The 20,786-nt window shown below is 36.9% G+C and overlaps 1 protein-coding gene across 1 annotated transcript; it reads left to right on the top strand.

The window, feature by feature from the left end:
* The first annotated feature begins 307 nt into the window (after positions 1-307).
* On the top strand, positions 308-20,140 carry LOC116256147 (regulator of nonsense transcripts UPF2). The gene is made up of 17 exons (XM_031632387.2): positions 308-594; positions 1,814-1,878; positions 2,645-2,732; positions 3,943-4,145; positions 4,491-4,835; positions 5,221-5,325; positions 5,535-5,662; positions 6,830-7,006; positions 7,269-7,350; positions 9,486-9,761; positions 9,844-10,041; positions 11,734-11,835; positions 12,697-12,948; positions 13,024-13,242; positions 14,629-14,799; positions 17,210-17,395; positions 18,445-20,140. The coding sequence occupies exons 2-17, from the start codon at positions 1,816-1,818 to the stop codon at positions 19,420-19,422; spliced, it is 3,573 nt and encodes a 1,190-aa protein (XP_031488247.1). The 5' UTR covers positions 308-594; positions 1,814-1,815; the 3' UTR covers positions 19,423-20,140.
* Positions 20,141-20,786: the final 646 nt, after the last annotated feature.

The following is a 20,786-nucleotide window of genomic DNA, read 5'->3' as shown; positions in this document are numbered from 1 at the left end:
AAAGATTAATCTAAAAAACAAAGAAAATGACGTAACGAAGATTTGCACTATAATGCTCGAAGGAGCATATGTTTGTGCAAGTTTGCTCGAAGGGCCAAAACCCACACAAAATGTATTCGAGGATTACATACAAAGAGACAATAATTAAAAATAGCTACAGAAATTAAATGAAAAAACGCAGTTTAGGTTAGCGAAGCCAAAGAAAACCCTCAGCCTTTGAAGGATAGATTATATACATATATATTTTGAGTTAAATTAATGACATTTTAGTAGGAGAGCGTTTGCTTGGTGCGAGTGAAAACACGAGTCCGACATTTGCATTCCCATTTTCTGAAAATGAGAATGGCTGCGTCGAAGACGGAATTTTCATTCAAGGCGGTTTCCCAATGAAAATACCGGAACTAAAATCCAACGTTAATTGCCGCATTAACTTTGGGGCACACTTCGTCTCCTTCACGTTGCGCCTCCTCGCTGCTGTGCTCCCTTCTTGCTGCTCCTCTCCGTTTTCGCCCTTTTCGCAAGTAAAGTGCTAGCGTCCTTCTTCACGATCGTCATCAACTCTCCAAGCCTTCGCCTTCTCTCGCAGCCCTCCGAGTACGTTCTCAACCCTAGCGTCTCTCTCTCCGTCTTTCTCGTTCTCTCTCATCATTGGCATGTTTTTCCCGCTGGCACACTGGGAGCCCGTCATTTCGAGGGCTTTGTGGGTCCCCATTAGGGTTTCCAGCCCCAATTGACCATATTCATGGGCTTGGAGAGTTCAGTTCTCAAGGAGGTCTCTACTCGCGTTTCTCTGACCTTGAAAATGACCTTCGCTTTTGTTGGTGAAATCCAATGAAGTGTTGGGTTTGTGGACATGCAATTCTGTTGTGTTGGTAGGTTCGGAGATGCAAACATTTTTCCGAAGCTCAGTCGGGGAATTCTTTGAGTTTTTCTCAATGTTTTTCTGATTTTGGCTCGGTCATGGTGCATTTTCATCGGTTGAGGATCTTAGGGGTATAACGCTTAATTTTGTACAAGGATTAGAATATCATGTTTTGGTGGTCGTCCAAATGAGTAAAGCAATTACACGTAGTTGAGAAAAACTGAACTTTTTTGGGTGATTAGCCCCTCCCTTTTTCTAGTCCAAATGTGACTGTTGATCGTTTTCTTCTTCTTTCTGCTTCAATGGCATCTATCATCAATTTTGTGGTGAGACAGTCTGATGAGTTTTGTACCCTTTTTATTAGCTTGCATTAAGATTGCTTATGTCTGGCCTACTTCATGTAGCACTCTAAATATATTTTCGAGTACGATTTTGTGACTGTTGATCGTTTTTTTTTTTTACCAGTCTAATAGTATCGACTGTGCTGCCGTTTCTTGTTTCACATATTCAATTTTGATTGTTTGGGCAGTCGTTCAGAATTGTGACTTCTACATAGAGTTTTGACCCGGCAAATAGTTGAGATTGGTTTAAGTTAATGAATATTCAGGCAAGTTAATGTCAGTAGTGAGGCCTTGACGTTTCAATCTATGCTCTACTTTCATGGTTCACTTGTGAGCAGGACCCTTGGTGTCAAATGCAGCATTTTCTTTGTTGACAAGTGAATGAATGTTCTAGTCGTTATGTTTTTTTGTTGCTAGAATAGTTCCTTTGTTGACGTGATTGGGAATCTTCATATCTGGGATTATGGTAATTTGTAATTTTTACTAGTAACTCTTTCTCCTTTATGTTGTTGCATCTGCATGAATGATAGTTCGATTGAGAATACCAATGTATTTGTTTCATATGCGTTTCACAATTTTTGATTAGGTTACTTTTAAAAACATTGTGCAGAGATGGAACATGCTGACGATGAATGCTCTGGGGATGGAGAACGTCATGCCAAACAAGGCGATGAGGTACTTTTTTCTGACTTGCTTTTTGAGAACTAGTGTGCGATGAATTTAGTGACCACACCATAGTGTTTTTCAAGTGAAGGCTGTCCCACAAAAGTTGTTGCAGCATGCTTTACCTAGTTGCATGGTTTATATAGTTTCCATTTTATCGATCTATACACATGTGCTGGGACGATGTAATCTTCAATGCCATGTCAATATGTCATGCAGCTTCCTATCTCTTTTGATCAGGCATGTGACTTCTTAGTTTGTTATTGGAGATGCCAATTTGTGCTCCTAAAATTTCATAGAGCGGTGAATTCTGGTTGGTGTTTATTAGATGCCTGAAACAAGAGGTGGAATGCTAAAGCCACCAAATATGAAGCACAACTTTGAATACCTTAGAATCATATGACAACTTTACCCTATGCTTGAAGCACCCGTTGTCCTTTTTGGTTGGGTGTTTGCTGATTTTCCCGAGGAATAGTCTAGTAGCAATTGGAGAGCATGGAAATTAGTAGAAAAAAGTATGTGAGAATCTGTTTTATCTGCATTATGATGTCCAATTTGCAGCTATTTCTTCCTTTTTTTTAAAGTTATATTCCTTGTCTTGTTAAATTCTGACAAGCTTCTCTCTGATGCATTTATGAGTTTGTTGATTTCATTGCCTTTTGTTTAGTCAGCAGTCATTTATTTGTCAGTGTTTTTCCTTAAATAAATTCTAATTTCATATATACCATATTAGATGTGGTTCATAGTGGTTTATGATATCCGAATTTTCTTATTATAGGAGGCAGTGGCACGTCTTGAGGAGCTTAAGAAGTCAATTGAGGCGAAAGTTGCTCTACGTCAAAGCAACTTGAACCCTGATAGGCCAGGTGCCTTGTTATAAAATTTGCATTCAATCTCTAAATGGATAATTAATCTGCAAATAGGTTGCAATTTCTTTGTCTCATTTGAACATCTTTATGTTGATAAAATAGCTCACTGCTACTCCCCCCTTTTTTTTTGTTTCTTTTAAGGCTTCTGTAATGGGGGCACTGGCAAGCATTTCTAAGTCATTACATGGATACGTGAAATTAATTTTATTTGTAAACAGAAAACTTACTTATGTTTTTACTTATTTTCTGCTGTGCGAAGCCAAATATTATCTACTGCACATCACTGGAGGTTTCCCCATTTATCTTGTCAAATTTTTGTCCAGTGAATGGTTCTCATTGTTGAAAGATTATTATTTATTAGACTAGGTAATAGAAGATGCTTGCTCCTCGAAGAGTTACTACGTTTTGGAACTTTAGTTAGGAATGGAAGTGACATGCAAAATAACACTCGCCTTCATCGATGGAGTTATTGGAAATTTTTATCTTTTGCTTGTTTTATCATAAAAAACTTATATCAATTGAAAGGGTATCCATGTATTTACCAAGAAATACAATAACAAAGCATAAAAGGTGAAATCAAACAGACATAGTATATATTTTCCAAAATAATTATATTTCTGTGTGCAGTTTGTGGTAAGACGTTTACAATACATGTTCTTCCTATGTCACATGGGGGCTTCTAAATGGCTGCCGCTCCCGTGCCAATGCTGGTGCCTGTGCTTCTCCGGCACAATGTATCCAGTTTGGTTAGCCGAACCGGGCCAAAACTGACCATACAAAAAGTTTCTATGTAAATGTAGACAAATAACAATACTAAACAATTAATCAACTATAGTAACAAATGGTTTATATACATATATACACCCACATATATATGCATCCTTCCTGCACCTGCACCTAATTTTTTTTGAAAATTGCCACATTCGCCCCCACACCAGCACCCGCACCCCACACCCATGTGATTTAGTGTTCTTCAGGAGTATTGGATTTCTAACCAAGTTATGACAATTAGTTGTTTTGGGCACTGAAAGTCTGCATTTTGTACTTGGGTTCTTCCATTTTTTATTCACTTGTTTTTCTATAATAATCTAGTTTTTTCTTCCATCGCTTGTGTTCCTTTATGATGCAGAAAATGTAACTCCCTCGTTTCACATATTTGATAATTTATTCTTGCATTGGATTTCTGAAAAAAGATAGTTCTTCTCAGATTCAAGCTTTTTGAGGACTCTAGACTCCAGTATAAAACGTAATACTACTGCCATAAAGAAGCTGAAACAGATCAATGAGGAGCAACGAGAATCACTTATAGATGAGTTAAAAGCAGTTAACTTGAGCAAATTCGTTAGTGAGGCTGTTGCAGCTATATGTGATGCCAAGCTCCGAACTTCAGACATACAAGCAGCTGTCCAGGTAATCCTGTGGGAACTATTTATATGATAGAGTTTACATGTTCGTGATGCTGTTTGCCTTTAGTGGTTATTTCTCAGTCTGTTTCCTTTTTGTCTGTTAGCTTTTCTTTGTTGCACTCAATATTGCCCTTGTAGCAGTTTTGGTTACTTCTTGTCTTTGACTTTCAACTTTCAAGTATATTTTCTGTTGCTTCTAATGTAGCCAATAGTTTAGCTGTGTTCTCTGTAGTCTCTCAGAACTTGGAGACTAGCAAGTGATAAAGTGTCCAAAACCTGCACCGGGTGGTTCGTACTTTTTTTCTCAGTTTCTCTTACTCAATTTTTTTTTTTCCTTTCAATTTCACAGATATGCTCGTTGCTCCATCAAAGGTACAAGGATTTTTCACCGAGTCTGATTCAAGGGCTCTTGAAAGTGTTTTTGCCTGCAAAATCTGGAGAGGATTTGGATGGAGATAAAAGTTCGAGGGCTTTGAAGAAGCGGAATACATTAAAACTTCTTATGGAGCTCTATTTCGTTGGGGTTACAGAGGACACCAGTATTTTTGTGAATATTATAAAGGATCTAGCCAGCATGGAGCATCTAAAAGACCGAGACACTACACAGATGCATCTATCTCTAATTGCCAGTTTTGCTCGTCAAGGAAGAATTTTTCTTGGACTTGCTCAATCAGGACAAGATATAAATGAAGAGGTACAGACTCTCTGTCACTTAGAAATGTAAAGGTTCCACTTACCTTTCAAGTCTATTAAATGATAATTTGCTCCTACATATTATTTTCTTGGTGAAACCAAATGTTTGACATTTGAATTTATGTTCAATTAAAGCCAATTTAGTGTAGACAATGCAAATTTGTAGTTTGTAGTGCCTTGGGTTTTCATGTCTGACACTTAAATTTATAATATTATATAGTAATATAATTAGATTAACAAAGCAATGTAGCATGTTTGAAGCTGTTGATTATGGTCTAACGCTTTCTGGAACAAGTAATAAGCATAACAAAAAGAGCGAGAACTATGTGTTGCTTTCCAGAAAACATGAGAATATCTTTAAATTTTATGTTGTTCATTTGTGACAGTGTTTCAAGGATCTCAACATTACAGCAGACCAAAAGAAGGCTTTTCGCAAGGCAGTTTTTTCATATTATGATTCTGCAACTGATCTACTTCAATCAGAACATGCAGTAAGAGTTTCTTTTTTGTTTGTTCTCATTGTGACTGTTGTATTTATATGCATCCATGAATGCATTATCCACATGCTTTATGAAAGTGTGTACGTGTACACCAGTAAGCTGTTGAATTTCCTTGGGTTATATGTAATGCTATAAAGTCTTCAACTGCTCTAGTTAGTGCGTTATCTTACGTGTCTTTTTAATTGTCTAATGCTCCCCAGTCACTTCGTCAAATGGAACAAGAGAATTCAAAGATCTTAAATGCTAAAGGAGAACTGAGTGAGGAAAATGTGACCTCGTATGAGAAGCTGCGGAAATCCTATGACCACCTGCTTCGCGGTGTTTCTTCGTAGGTTCTTTATGTAACCCTTTTCCCCTTTTCTTTCTTTTCATCATACTCATGCTCGCAGACATGTTATTTATTTATATCTCTGAGTGGGTTATGTTTCCTGCAATGGTTATGTGTTTATGGTACTTTTGTATTGTCTAGTTATTAATGAATGGTGGACTGGCTGACTAATTAGGCACGAGAACATCTGTTTTTATTTCTGCATTGCCTTCTTCCATTTAGAATTTGATTGCACCTTTAGAGGGCTTTCCTACTTTTGTCTTTATGTGGAGGCGAAGAAACCTGATGCCTTTTTTTACCTTCTTCATGGTTTGCTTTGCCGAATGCCTGAGCTTATTTGTAAAGTACTTTGATGTCATGCAACTTTTAACATATTATTTTGCAATAAGATTGAAAATTTGAGTTCAATTCATATGTAACATTTTTTTCCTTGAGAGAAGAATTAGGTCTCTTTCTGGAATTTTTTTAAGTGGTTTATATCTAGTATGTTGCTTTTATAAATATAACCATGCCAATGGGATGTAAAATGTCAAATTCTATAAGATTGAAAAAAGCATGAAAATCTGATCTATCCATGTGAATGAATGTAAAATGTCAAATTCTTTAAGGTGAAAAAAAAAACATGAAAATGTGGTCTGTTGGTAGCACTGGAAAGCCCAAAGCTTTGCTAGTGTGCTTTGTTAGGGTTTCAAAAATTAGTAGTTTTACTTTTCTCCACTTATAAATTCAATCTACACACATATATATTCTTTTTTTTCCTGATTTTTTACATTTTCAACATGTGAGATATACTTATCCGGGGTTTTTTTCTGTGTGTGTGTTGGGGGGGGGGGGAGGGTGGGGTGGAGGGAATTGCCATTCCTAGACGGCAATATGTGTAGTTTCTGTTCTGTCCCACTCACTCTTGCTTCAAACTTCTGGTCAATTGCTATGAAGCTAATTTATGCATAAGGTGAGCCTGAAGGACACTGATAGGTTTTCTAACATCTAAAAAATATATGTATTAAATAAATAATTGTTCTTTGTACCATTTATTATGACTTAGCTGTCCTTTATAACCAGTTATTTTTTAGATTTCCATTATTTTTCTTTATATTGCCCTATTTTGGTTATCATTGTTTATCCATGTGATTGATAAGTCTAATTTCATATTGTGAATTTGTGTAGTTTGGCAGAAGCTCTTGATATGCAACCACCAGTGATGCCAGAGGATGGTCACACAACTAGGGTAACCTCGGGTGAGGATGCTGGATCAGCAGCTAATGCAAAAGAATCGTCTTCCCTGGAACCTATATGGGACGATGATGACACAAAAGCCTTCTATGAATGTTTGCCTGATCTGAGGTATTAGCAAAACGAGTTTCTCCCTGACTTGCTTACTTCAGTTTAAAGATTTTGGTTCAGACTGTGTTTCTGTATCTGATCTTTAAAGTTTAAAATTTAAACAATGGGTCACATGTTGTGATTTAGAACAATGTTAATAAACAGAGATTTTGGATGGTAAAATAATCAGCTGTAGGTTTTGTTTGGTCATCATTCTCTTGCATCCTTTAACAGCCTTTCACAGATTTTTGTTGCTTATTAAAATCTTTTGCTGCTTGTCCAGGGCATTTGTTCCTGCTGTCTTATTGGGAGAAGCAGAATCTAAAGCAAGTGAACGATCTCCCAAGCCACAGGAGCAACAACAGGTAATGACCATTGCATCTGATTGTTTTAGCCTTCCACGATTATTTTGTCAGGTTTAATTTCTTATCACTGCCTTTGTGGGCCTCTGTGTTCCAGCATCACGTCTGCTTGTTGCTTTTGGCATCTTTTGTAGGAAGAAAGGACTGCACTTTCAGTGTGTTTGCTCTAGAGTCTAGGCATCTAAGCAAACAAGAATAGCAATTACAACACTGTTTTTAAAACTCGTTAATTTAGGAAAAACTTCCTTATGTTGAAGGGTTCTAGTTAAGCCATTAAACATCTATACCTGAACAAGTTTTCAAGATGTGGAGAAAATTTGGCCTTAGACTAGTTGTCATAAATCATAATATAGGCGTAGGTTCTACCTTTTTTAAATTGTTCAATCTGTTCCCAGACAGGTGTGTTTGTTTCTGCTGGTTTGTTAAGAATACTTGTGGAATGGTTGTAGATTACATTCATTTCTTTCCATTGATCTACTTTCGCTGCTGATTAGCTAGGCTTCTTCGAGTTTTTGTTTCTGGCTCTGTTCTTGACTAGTACATCTTTCTTTGTGCACTCATATATAATTTGCGAAAAATGGTAACTAATGAACTTACAACTTTATATAGCACTTACTTGGTTTGTATGTCCACTATAAGATAAAATTGCTTGGGGTTCAGTAAATTATCCTACCATTGTAAATCTAAGCGATTTGAAGGCTAAATATAGGTCATTGGGTGTTGGGATTGTCACACTTATCTGCCCTTGAAGTTGAAGGAAATCAGTTTACACTTTTTCCTATTGTAAGTTCTAAGTTACTAAGGAATCTTCTGGACCTTGGAGTACTTTTGAAATACCCAAGTGAACCTTGAGAATGCCTGTGATTTTCGGCACCAACTTCATAAAATGCTACTCTTAGAAACCAAGCCATGCTGGTAACTTAAAGTGACTGGGGACATCTGCAATTATAATGCCTGTTCTCTGTTATTCTAGGAACAAGCCTCACTTCAACAAGTGAACTTTTTTTGCAGCTGCAAAAGTTCTCTTTTCCCATGGGCTGCTACTAGTAGGACTTTAAGTATGTTTACAACTCTTTGTGGTTGATTTTTCTCTACCATCTGAAACATACGTTGTTAACTATTACCTTATGACCTATTGGAGTGGGCCATCTATCTTAATTTGTCTCGTTATAAGAGCTATGTAAGCTTTCAACTAGTAACAGGGTATTTGTGCTCTTGTTTTGTTGGAGACTTGTTAACCTGCACCATAGCAAAATGCTGTAATAGAACAAATAATCTAAAGTATTTGTCACATGGATTATAATACAATAACATTCATAAAGCGTTTGAATTTAATCACAAGAGTTTAGATATAGTCAACAATTACCATCCATTGGCCAAATAAAGGAGAAAAAGTGGAGCATAATGTCTAATGAACTTGATTACAGTGCCAAAGTGCTCTTCAGTTGCTTCATTCACCCTGAAACTCTGGCTGTATTGGAAGATATCTAAAGTTCCTTTTATTGCATACGCAACTGGTTTTGCTGTTTTAGAGGTCACTAATTCCTTCTTTTTTGAGAACGTGATTATTTTCAGAATTTAGTAATTTACCATGAAGAAGGTTCAAGTTCCTTGCTCATGGTTGATTTGGATATCTGTACTTACTGCAATCTGTTTTGACTTTTGAGTAAACAATTTACAATGATATTGAGTTGTTCATCATTTATATAATAATAATGGTCTGTACTCCATCAATTCAGTTATGCTTTTTCAGGAAGTGTTATGAGGTCTGCTAAATCAAGGACTTCTCAACTGCATGGTTTGAGTAGTTTTTCCAACTGTCTTGTTTTGTTGACTTTGCTTCATCATTCTATGGTTGCAAACTTTTCGTAATTCACTATGATGTGTCAATCTTCTGCATTCCCATTTTGGATGGTGTGCATATGGGGAAATGTTGAATCTCTTGGAGGTGATAGAACTCAGCTGCTAATTTTTGAAGCAAGGCACCTGGGCTGTGTTGAGAGCTTATCAAAACGTCATCTATAAAATAATATTCTGAGCCTTTAAATTCTTTGATGCTTGGGGTTTTGGATGCGATTTGTTTCACATGTCAGCTTTCTAAATCACAACTGCTGAGTTTCTATTTGTTGCACTTGAAGGATTCAACATCAGACATGGACCAGGGATCTACAACACAAGAAAATGCAGAGGTCTTATTGGATTCAGAAGGTTCTCATGGAGCAAAAGCAGATGAGAAAGCTAAGGAGGAGAAGGAGAAAGATAAGGATGAAAAGGAAAAGCTAAAGGAAGGTTCAATTGAGAGAAAAGGTGAAAATGAGAAAGACAAAGTGAAAGGCCTTGATGGGACAAGTCTGGACAGTTTATTGCAAAGGCTTCCTGGTTGCGTGAGCCGTGACCTTATTGATCAATTGACGGTACCAACTGCAAGCATGCATCTTTTGCATGTCTAGTCATAAATAACTATTTGCATGAGTACTAACTTTTTTTCTGCTTCAGGTGGAGTTTTGCTACTTAAATTCCAAATCAAACAGAAAAAAACTGGTCCGAGCATTATTTAATGTTCCTAGGACCTCACTAGAGCTGTTGCCGTACTATTCTCGCATGGTAGCAACACTATCAACGTGCATGAAGGATGTCTCAGCTATGTTATTGCAACTTTTGGAAGAAGAATTCAATTTCCTGATAAATAAAAAGGTCATTTGAAGTAAATTTAGGCTATGTCTGTATCAAAAAGTTGATCCTGTCAGCTCACTACACTAAGTGATTGTGTTGGACAGAAGGATGATGTTTTTTTGTGTTTGATTGTTTTGTTTCTTGGGAATAAATATGCATTATCATTTGATATTGCCCTATGTTTTCTCTTTAACAATGGGGACTTGTTTCTTGAATGCATGTGTTTCTGTATCCTGATGGATCACCAGATTTTTGTTTCATTGTTTGACTGCCTAGTCAGTTTTCCCATTTCCTGGTTCTTTGAAATTGCCTAAATAGACACTCATTCTTTTTAGTTTTGTCCACATCGCCTGCCTTTGATATTTAGATACGTATCATATAGATCGAAGAAACCTATACGATACGCGTTCGATGCACAATACAGGTGATACACCCCTGTATCGTACGATACGGGAGAAAAATTAAAAAGGGCCGTCGGGCCCCTTTTTTGCGGGTTCTTTTAAAAGCTACGCTCCTCTCTCTCTCTTTTCTTGTTTCTAAACACTGCAAGAGACGTGGGAGGGAGAGATTTTCTCCATTTGCATCAAGCTTTGCCAGTGAAGAAGCTTTCTTTCTCATTGTGGGGACGGTGGGAACGATTGACGAGGATTATCGTTGAATCATGAAAGATGATAACTATATGTTTTGACTTTTGAACTTATGAATTGTGATCTAATTGAATTCTCTTCGATTGCTTATTATGTTATTTTGAATGTCTCATTTCTTATTTTGGAATGTGTTGTTCATACTTCATATACATGAATGTTCCTTTAAATACATTTTTCTTGATTTTTTCTGATTTTTTCTTTTTTTTTGGATTTTTTATGATTTTTTCTATTTTTTATGATTTTTTAATATTTTTTTAAAAATAAAAAATTAATTTTACGATACGGCGTATAGGTCAGCCCGATCGATATGCGATACACTACGCCTTTGATAACATTGGTATCACCAGCATTTTTGTTGTTGGCATCTTGAATATCTTGTGGTGTCTGTTAGAATTGTTGAAAGAATTTCAAAGGAGCTAGTTGGTTCTCCATAAGTACTTGATTTGGTCAACTTAAATTGTGTTTACTGGAATTTGATGAATTCTTCCACCGACAGTAGTGAACACTCCTGGTGATGGAAGTTGAGATCTTCATGTTAAGGTTTTTCTTTCAATGAGAAAGGAAAAATAATTCCAAAATTTAACTACAAAAAATACGTGGTCATTTTGAGACTGTGGCACATGAACGGATTTGGATCCTTTCCTATTGTGTTGAGCTTTTCAAGTTTGACAATTACAAGGGCTTTGGCGCCTATTGTTGCACCAATCAATTTTGAAGGTTGATCATTTTGTTCTTGTCAGAGAGCCAAAACCCAAACTCATTTGGATTGGTTCATGTGAGCTTGGAAGAATCTTGGATTACATGTTCTACTCTTGTCCTTTGAACCAGATAGACATTGTATAGGTGCTATTACATTGTATGTTTGTGGATTTTGCGTGAGGTTTTCTACTTCTATATATTTTTTTGTATTTCATTCATAAGTGGTCCCTTCTACATGTATATTATAATGGCAACAGAAGTAATTTCCTGTTGTATGGATTATGCAGAAACTGAAGATGTTGGAGTGCTTATCAGGTTTTTATCTTGCTTTTGTTTGACTTATTCCTTTTCCTCTTTGTTATTGTAGGATCAAATGAACATTGAGACAAAGATTAGAAACATAAGGTTCATCGGGGAGCTAGCAAAGTTTCGAATTGCATCTCCAGCACTTGTTTTCACCTGTTTGAAGGTTGGTGCATTTCTTTCCTTCCTATATTATTAAGGAATTCCTAAGTAACTCCTCCCTCCTATTTGATGTCCAGCTTAAGCCAATGATTATGTTAGTTGACCGAAACTTCTTTTGCCTATTTTTGTATGCAAGATTCTTGAGCTAGGTACGTTCTCGCAGTTTTTCTCCCACTTAGAACTGTATTTTTAGGTCATCTTGATCAAGGTGGGTCTTTTGAATGAATTTGATATTTGCTAATTCCCAACCAATCTGTCCTCATGTCTTATTTTTGCAACTAACTAATATGAAAGAAAAAGTTATGTTGGTCCGTAAAGAAAAAGTTATGTTGGTCCGTATTATCACTTGCCACAAATTGGTCATGCCATTGATTGGATACCAATTTTGCTAAAACTTGTGTCTATCAGAATTTTGGAGCTAAGCATGATGAAATCTAAGAAGAATATGAAGCTAGGGATTGCAAAATGTCTAAATAGGATCTGGCTTGAAGATTCCTAGCTTCATAAGTATAAAAGTAGTGGATCCAAATTTTTGGGACCATTTAGTTAACCATTTTTTTGCTTCACTGTATGCTAGCACTACCTTGGTTTGACCTCCTGTTAACAGCTTTTAGTTTCTTTATTGAAATCCAATAACTTCTTCTGAAAGGATAAATGTAATGACTGAAATTTGGCAGTTATGGTGATCATCCAATCTCACTTCTTCATACTATTCTTTGTTTGTATACATTATATATGTATCTATTTTAATTTTCCTTTTCCCTTTTGGTACTTTAAGCGGTCGAAGCAAGAAAAAGGACTTCTTTCTTCAAAATAAAGAACACAATTAGAGATCCCTTTTTAATACATCTTTTTCCATGTGCAGGCATGTTTAGACGATTTCACCCATCACAACATTGATGTTGCATGTAGCCTGCTTGAAACATGTGGACGTTTCCTCTATCGATCTCCTGAAACAACTATACGCATGGCCAACATGTTAGAGATATTGATGAGGTTGAAGAATGTTAAAAATTTAGATCCTCGTCATAGTACTCTTGTGGAAAATGCTTACTACTTGTGCAAGCCACCAGAGAGATCTGCTCGAGTCTCAAAAGTTCGCCCTCCTTTGTATCAAGTAAGTAAAAGTCAACGTGCTGCCACAATCTCTTGTTATGGGCACCTAATTGTTTTTTTGTTTAATTGTTTGCAGTATATAAGGAAGTTGATCTTCACTGACCTGGATAAATCTTCTATTGAGCACATATTGCGTCAACTACGCAAATTACCATGGGGTGAATGTGAACAATATATTTTAAAATGCTTTATGAAAGTTCATAAAGGAAAATATAGTCAAGTTCATCTGATTGCATCGCTTACTGCCGGTCTGAGCCGTTATCATGATGATTTTGCTGTTGCAGTTGTTGATGAGGTACCTTTTCTATTTTCTTAGTCACTTGTTTTATTCTTCTAATTTTGCTTATGAAAAAACACTTCTGTGGTTGTCTTTCTTAGTGGGTATAGTTGGGTGTGTTTTGTTACACTAGAAATGAGCGGTCTGTTAGGAACTCTGGAACTCTAATGGACCAATACCTTGTCTATGTGTTAACCTTGTGAAGGCTATCAATGTGGGGGACTAGAGATCTCAGTTGTTGATTATCATTTGAGGAGATAATGACAAAACAGAAAAAGGAAGAGTTGTGTTCCTTGTTAAACTGCAAGAGACTTTGTATCATTCATTTCTGTACTTCATCCATGATTTTGCCTCTAGATCCCTGCACCTCCCCTTTTCGCCCCTGTTTTGGGTTTGAGCTATATCCTGTTTAGAATCTTTAGATGATGAATGTTATCCCAATTTGCATAGTTGCTTCACTCTATGTTGGCTAACCCACTTCTACAGATTTAAATTCTTGATCTCGTTGTACAAGTCTACCTTTTTTTCACTGGGAAACACTTCAGGATACCTCATTTTATGCATATCAAATATGCTGCCTCTAATTCTCCTATAGAAAATATAATGAATATAAAATGCTTCAAAGTCCTAACAGATTTATCTGTTTGCATTACTGCAGCGCTCCCCTGACTTTTGCCAAGTTTGTTTTACAATCCTGTATTTTGGTAGGTAAACCCTGAGTAAGCCCTGGTCACTACCATACTTTAGGAGGAAAGCACGATGCTGGAACTCTGGGTGCAGAGTGGCAGGATTGTAAATGTCGTTCACGTCTTTCACCTCAATACCCTTTGCAGCTTCCCTTTACTGCCTAATCTCATACCGTTCATATTCTGGTGTCTTGTTGTCTGTTTTGTTGCTGAGGTTCTTCTCCATGGTATGCTACTATGAAGAATGTGCATTTTGGACTATCTTTTGAAATTAGTTTTCTTGTTAAGGGTGAAGTATTTGTGGACTGACCTAGATATGTAAGTGCAAAGAGGTTTAACTGGCCATTGACTGTTCCTAGAATTAGATAAGCCATTGCCCATTGCACTGTGGTGTATATATTACAACAGGAAAATGTGTGTATCTGTTCTGACTTTTGGGTGACGTGGGAATTTTGATTTACTTTCAGTTTGAATTTAATTAGAAATATTTTTTAGGACGATTCAGTTTTTACTCATGCCTCATGACAGAGAGCCTCTTCCTCATTATATTTTGGATGTTTTCATAAACTCCATTCTGTTGGTGCTCATTTTTCTAAGTTTTTTTCATTTTTGTCTGAGTTACAGCCACAAAATTTTCTGGTGCTCTCAGTATTCACGTCACAGTTCATCCTTGTCATTCTGCCTTGATTGCAATCTGAAATAGAGATTCTTTTAACAGGTCTTGGAAGAAATCAGACTTGGATTGGAGTTGAATGATTATGGGATGCAGCAGCGGCGTATTGCACATATGCGGTTTTTGGGAGAGCTGTACAATTATGAACACATTGATTCATCTGTAATTTTTGAAACACTGTATTTGATTATCACTTTTGGTCATGGGACTTCCGAGGTGAGGGTCTTGGCATGCTTTCATTTTCCATGTCCATCAGGAATTGTTTCTTCTGAATTTCTTTCGAACGTTCCCTATTGTCATGTTATTTGTTAATGCTATTGTAGATTGATATTTCCTCATTTCTTTGTTACTGGTTGGATCTTTTCACTGTTAATTCCTTGCGTGGCTTTTTCTATATTGTGCAATCCATTGTACTTCTGCTGTGATGGCCCTTAATCACTGAAAAATACATACCCTGCAGCTATCAGATTAATGGATTAGCTTGGTAGGAAAGAAATGCACTATTTTGCAACACTTTTTGTACTGTTTAGTTCATCACACACACACACACACACACACACACATATCGCGCGAGAGAGAGGGAACTAGGCCACTTAAATTCATATTAGAATACTTTGAAGTTTGAACAAAATGTGAAAACACTAACATGCATATAAATAGTAATTCAGTATAAAACATAGTTTAATTTAAGTTGTTTTCATGAGAATTATTGATTTTTCTAGTATCAAAATTTTTATGTTATGAGAGTCATTAGTTTTTTTTTTAATGAATAAAAAGACATTTAAACTAAAAAAAATGATCGACCTAATATACGTTTCCTATTAAATTTCTCTAAAGATCATATCTATAAGGTTCAACCATAGCAAATATCCCGATAGTTACGATATTAACGAAATAAAACAAAGAAAATGATAAAAACAGGAAAATATCGTGACATATTGAAGAATGTTAAAAATGAATTTGTCGTGAATTTAACGCGACTTTTTCATTTATTTTTTTATTTCATTTTCTGTTTTTAGTTTTTTTTTTCAACTTTTGTTTCATTGTTTTATTTCCTCTTGTTTTAAGTGTTTAACATGACCTCTTTAAATGCAATATAATACTTATCATTTTTTCATTTATTGTATTTTTACATAACATTTTGGTTTTTTATTTTTTAAAAAAAACTCCAAGATTTTCTTGAGATTGTTTTTTTCTAAAAAAAAAAACAACTGTGCCAGTAAATACCCGAGAAAAACATCATCGAAGAACGATATTTGTGGCTATGGGTTAGATTACATAAGAACATTTTAATTATCTATTCCAAGCTATTTGGTTTTTCTCCTAACGTTAGTGGTCCGGTATTCGCCTGTTTCTCCTGCCTCTCACTCTTTCTCTCTATGCACACACACACACATATATGTGTGTGTTATTTTTCTAAAAATTGAGCCTGATAAGTGTGGTTGGAATATCTAAATCTATATACCTGAAACAGATGTTGGAATCCCATGTGTACATGTGATCGTGTGATCCTCTGGCCCCAATTTTTGTTGAATATGAAAATATTCATTTTAATCCCTTAGGATAGATCTATACATGCATATAGTTTTGGACATTGCACATATATCTGTACAGTTGGATTTCTAAAAACTGGCCGGAAAAGGGCTGAACTGGTGGGCGGTGCTGAATGGTGGATAAATGTGGAGTACAGTCCCTATGTACATATATATGGATTGTCCTTATATTTACCAGGAAAAGTGAAATGCAAGATGGCTGTGACTGAGGGTGAACATCACCGTGAACCCATTGCTAGCTTACCACTACATTTATTACTTCACCATGCCTTGTTCTCTGTGCTGGATAACCCCTGGTAACTCTGGGTCCTCTGACTAAGAAATAACCAATTTATATCAGGATCAGCTGAGTTAGCTGAAATGGCTGCTTGTGGAATGAGTTGAATGCACCCTCTCCTTTTACCTGACTGATTTTGCTTCCATATTGATATAGTTATTTCTCTCTCTCTCTCTCTCTCTCTCTCTGTGTGTGTGTGTGCTTATTTGTGTACATTTACGATGTGCTCTTTTATTCTCTATCATTTTTCCATTCCCCCTCTATACATATATATATTTTTTCAGTTTGTTGGTGGTAGTTGTGCAGTGACTTCATCATGAAGCTTATTTAATATAGAAAAATAAGATGGTTGTCTTATAATATGATGACTTGCTGCACAAATGGATCAGACCTATATTAGATCTGAATCTAGAACAATACATCATTACAGTTTTGATCTCAACTAGAATTAAATTAAAATTTTCATTTAGAGTCCAAATAGAAGCCAACTGGGTGGACATCAGTCCATTATCCAAAATGCGTAAATGCGTTTCAGATGTCATTCCATTTATGTCACTGAGAGTAGTTTATCAGATTTGAATTTTCAAAGGTTATGTTCTGTGCTTCTCTCCATAGTGTCAGGTGAATTACATATAGCTTGTGGTTATTATTTCTTCTCTTTCTTGCTGGTTTTCCTTTTCTGAACTTGCTTGATTATGTGTACAGTTTATTTTGGTTATGAATGACAAACTGAATTTCCCTTTTCATCATCCTCATTGTCTATGATAATATCGTAACCTTGTTTCTTGTCTACCAGCAAGACATACTGGACCCACCTGAGGATTGTTTCCGCATCAGGATGATAATAACTCTTCTTCAGACATGTGGGCACTACTTTGACCGTGGTTCTTCCAAGAGAAAGCTTGACAAATTCCTGATATACTTTCAAAGATATGTTCTTAGTAAAGGGTCCATACCTTTGGATATTGAATTTGACATTCAGGTATTTGCATTTTCACCTTATAATATGTTTATATTATAGATTTATAGTCTTTTTGGTTTGCTTAATTTCACCAAGAGAACTTGGTTTTTAAAGTTACAAAAAACTTTCATTTGCTTCCGTGATTTCTCTTAAAGTTTGGCCGTTAATGCATTTTTTTAATGTTTCTATGTTGGATAATCTTGATAATTTTTAAAGTTGCAAAAATCTTTGGTCATATTTCGTCTGTCTCGGTTGTTTGTCTTAAAAAGTTTTTGGCTGTTAATGCAATTTTTATTGTTTCTATGTTAGACAATCACGATTTTCCTACGCTTTGCTCCTTATCAACTGTTTTCCTAGTTATGAACTATGGAGTGGTTATGTACATGTACATGGTAAAAGGACCATGTATAATTATTTTTCAATATGTCATTGGTTTTTTATTATTCATTTGATTTGCTTTCTGGAAAAAGGTGCCATAAGGTTATGAAAAGTAATAGTCGTTCAGCCTTCAAGTATTTGAGTATGTGAAACTGATATCGTCATGCATTAGGGAAATGTAGAGCAATAGACAGTGTCAGGTATGTTCATGATGGACTCCTGAGATCCCATTGGCTTTCCTCTTTCTACAATTCGTTTCTTTTTTTTTTTGAAATGGTACTTCTGAACCACTCGACCTTCTGTCTCTCTCTCTCTCTCTCTCTCTCTCTCTTTTGTGGATATGTAGAACTTGGAAAGATGCAGACCTTTGACAAAGTCAACATAAAGGGGAGCTTGGATATTATTGTCTCTGTCTGAGACTTACTCTGACCTACCGGACACCTGCATCCACTTCTTAGAATGTAGGCTTAGCAAGAAAATTACAAATAGCACAAACAAAGTTTTTTTGCATACACACGTGATGACATATATATGCTTTAAAGGTTGATATGCTTTCTTTAGCTTTGTTGTTTTGATTAAATATTGAACTCCTTGCTATCTTTTCAGGTAGCTGCTATTGCAGGTTTTTGATAGTTCTAGACTTCTAATCGTTAATCTTGGTTTAGTAAGGATGTCGTTTGTAATGATTTCAGGACCTATTCGCAGACTTACGTCCAAACATGACTCGCTATTCATCTGTTGAAGAAGTAAATGCAGCATTAACTGAACTAGAGGAGCATGATCGAAATGCTGCTATGGACAAAGCGAACAGCGAGAAGCATTCAGATACAGAACCTCGCAAATCCACAATCCGTCCTTCTGCCTCCATGACAGAAAATGGCCAAAGACCTTCAAATGGGATTGATGACAGTGGTGTGGGCCCTGAGGATGCAGTCAGTGTGAGTGATTCTGAAAGTGGGAGCATTGATCCTGATGGTCAAGATGACGAAGATTTATACGAATACAAGTCAGAGAATCATGACGATGAGTGTGAAGAGGAAGAAGAAGATGAAGATGCTGGTGAACCCACGGCTACTGATGAGGATGATGATGTCCCTGTGAGGCAGAAGCCAGTTGATATTGATCCACAAGAACAAGCTGATTTTGACCGTGAGTTTCGGGCACTAATTCAGGAGAGTTTGGAGTCACGCAAGCTAGAATTACGGGCCCGACCCACACTAAATATGATGATACCAATGAATGTATTTGAAGGGGTCAAAGACCATACAAGGAATGCGGATGGGGAGAGTGGAGATGAAACAATGGATGAAGAGGGAAGTGGAGGCAGTAGCAAGGTTCCCGTGCGTGTTCTTGTGAAAAGAGGGAACAAACAGCAGACCAAGCACATGTACATCCCTCGGGATTGTTCACTTGTTCAGAGCTCCAAGGAGAAGGAGGCAGCTGAGTTGGAAGAGAAACAGAATATCAAGCGGCTTATTCTGGAATACAATGACAGAGAAGAGGAGGAGTTTCCAAGTGGAGTAGCCCAACCTAGTAACTGGACACCGGCGAATGCTGGGATTGTCAGTAGACCTGCTGGTAGAGGCATGTGGGATGGAGCAGGCAGGACTGGCCTGCCACGCCAGAAACATCATTCTTCCCATGGAAGCGGTTATAGTCGGAGAAGGTAAAGATGGCAGAACGTTGTGGATAATGGGTCGATGACGGTTTGATGGTAGACAAAAACCTAAGTGATGGGCTACCTCATTGCAGTGGGCTATCTCATTTCAGTTTGCACCGACTGCCAAGATGGATGAGTCCTGTGAAGCCTATCGTATCTCATTGCTGGTTTTACTGGGTGTTCATGTCAATGCCGAGAGTTGGTTGAGGTGCAAGGCTGGTCTTCTATTCTGACAAAAACATGATGGTGCTGAACGAGCCAAGATCACTGATAGCCAGACCATCAATAATTCCTTTTTGAAGGCTTTATAAGTTGGATCAACGTGAAGCTGTTCTGTTGAAATTTGATAAGCAGTGGTCCCTTGTGTTATGAAAATGTAGGGTTGGACACTAGCTTTTGTTGTCCTGCCTCAGATATCCATATTGCACTTCATATTATTGTACAGTTTTGTCGGGAAGGAGTGAGGTTTCTCAGAGGATAGTGATATACTAATAATATGTACAGTCCATGTCTTGCCATGCGCCTGCAATCTTCATCTGTTGTCTCGATACAAGTGAAAACCAACCCTTTCTATGATTGTTGATGACTTGCTAAGCGCCACTATCATTTACTGCGGTTCTGAACTAGGTATTGTGTACAATGTCTCGGCTAATATGTCTTGTAGAAGTTCTCCCTCCCCACTTTCAATAACTGTCTCCATGAATGCATTCTTCATGCTTTACTATCAATGTACAGGCTTTGCTCTTCTGGACGTTTATGAAATTTAATAAACGCATTGAAAATGCACGGTTTCTAAAGTGCTGCTTTTAAAGAGTACCATGAGCACTGTACACACACACGCAAGAACGTATATATGAACGCATATATATTAGGAAACTATATATATCAGGCAACTTATGCAAGCCAACCCTATAAGCATGACTTTGAGACCAATTTGATGGTTAACGTACACCGTTGCTGCATATAAGAAACAGTGGATGGGTTCTGATAGCACACGAGGAAGACACTGAAAAAGGAAGGCTGGATACGATTCGCAAATGGTAGATTTCGTCTTTGACAGAGTTAATATAGAGTAGAAGGTTTGCAACATAGAAGGAAAAATTAAAGAAAATCATTTTAATTATCAAGATCAAGCAGGATCCAGCCAGAGTTTTGAGCTGCCCTAACGCATCCCGAACACGTCAACAGTGCTATGTGTAGAAAGCAAGGTGACTTCTATTATCTCAATAGTTTTAGGCCCGTTCAGGTGGCTGGGTTTCTAAAAATCTAGTTTTACAAACCTGGCCTACCTCCAACCCCAATCTCCGACGCAGTTGTGGACCTTGGAGACAATACGAAAGTGGGGCATTCGAGCTCTTTTGCATGCGATGGGTT

Source organism: Nymphaea colorata, chromosome 1, assembly GCF_008831285.2.
Source record: "Nymphaea colorata isolate Beijing-Zhang1983 chromosome 1, ASM883128v2, whole genome shotgun sequence".
NCBI classification, from domain to species: Eukaryota; Viridiplantae; Streptophyta; class Magnoliopsida; order Nymphaeales; family Nymphaeaceae; genus Nymphaea; species Nymphaea colorata.
This window is presented reverse-complemented; position numbering and strand designations above follow the sequence as displayed.

Excerpts from the sequence above, each read along its gene's own strand:
- LOC116256147 (XM_031632387.2), top strand. The coding sequence starts at position 1,816 with ATGGAACATGCTGACGATGAATGCTCTGGGGATGGAGAACGTCATGCC. Across the intron at positions 5,326-5,534 it reads TACTTCAATCAGAACATGCA|TCACTTCGTCAAATGGAACA; the intron begins GTAAGAGTTTCT and ends AATGCTCCCCAG. Across the intron at positions 9,762-9,843 it reads ACCTTATTGATCAATTGACG|GTGGAGTTTTGCTACTTAAA; the intron begins GTACCAACTGCA and ends TTTCTGCTTCAG.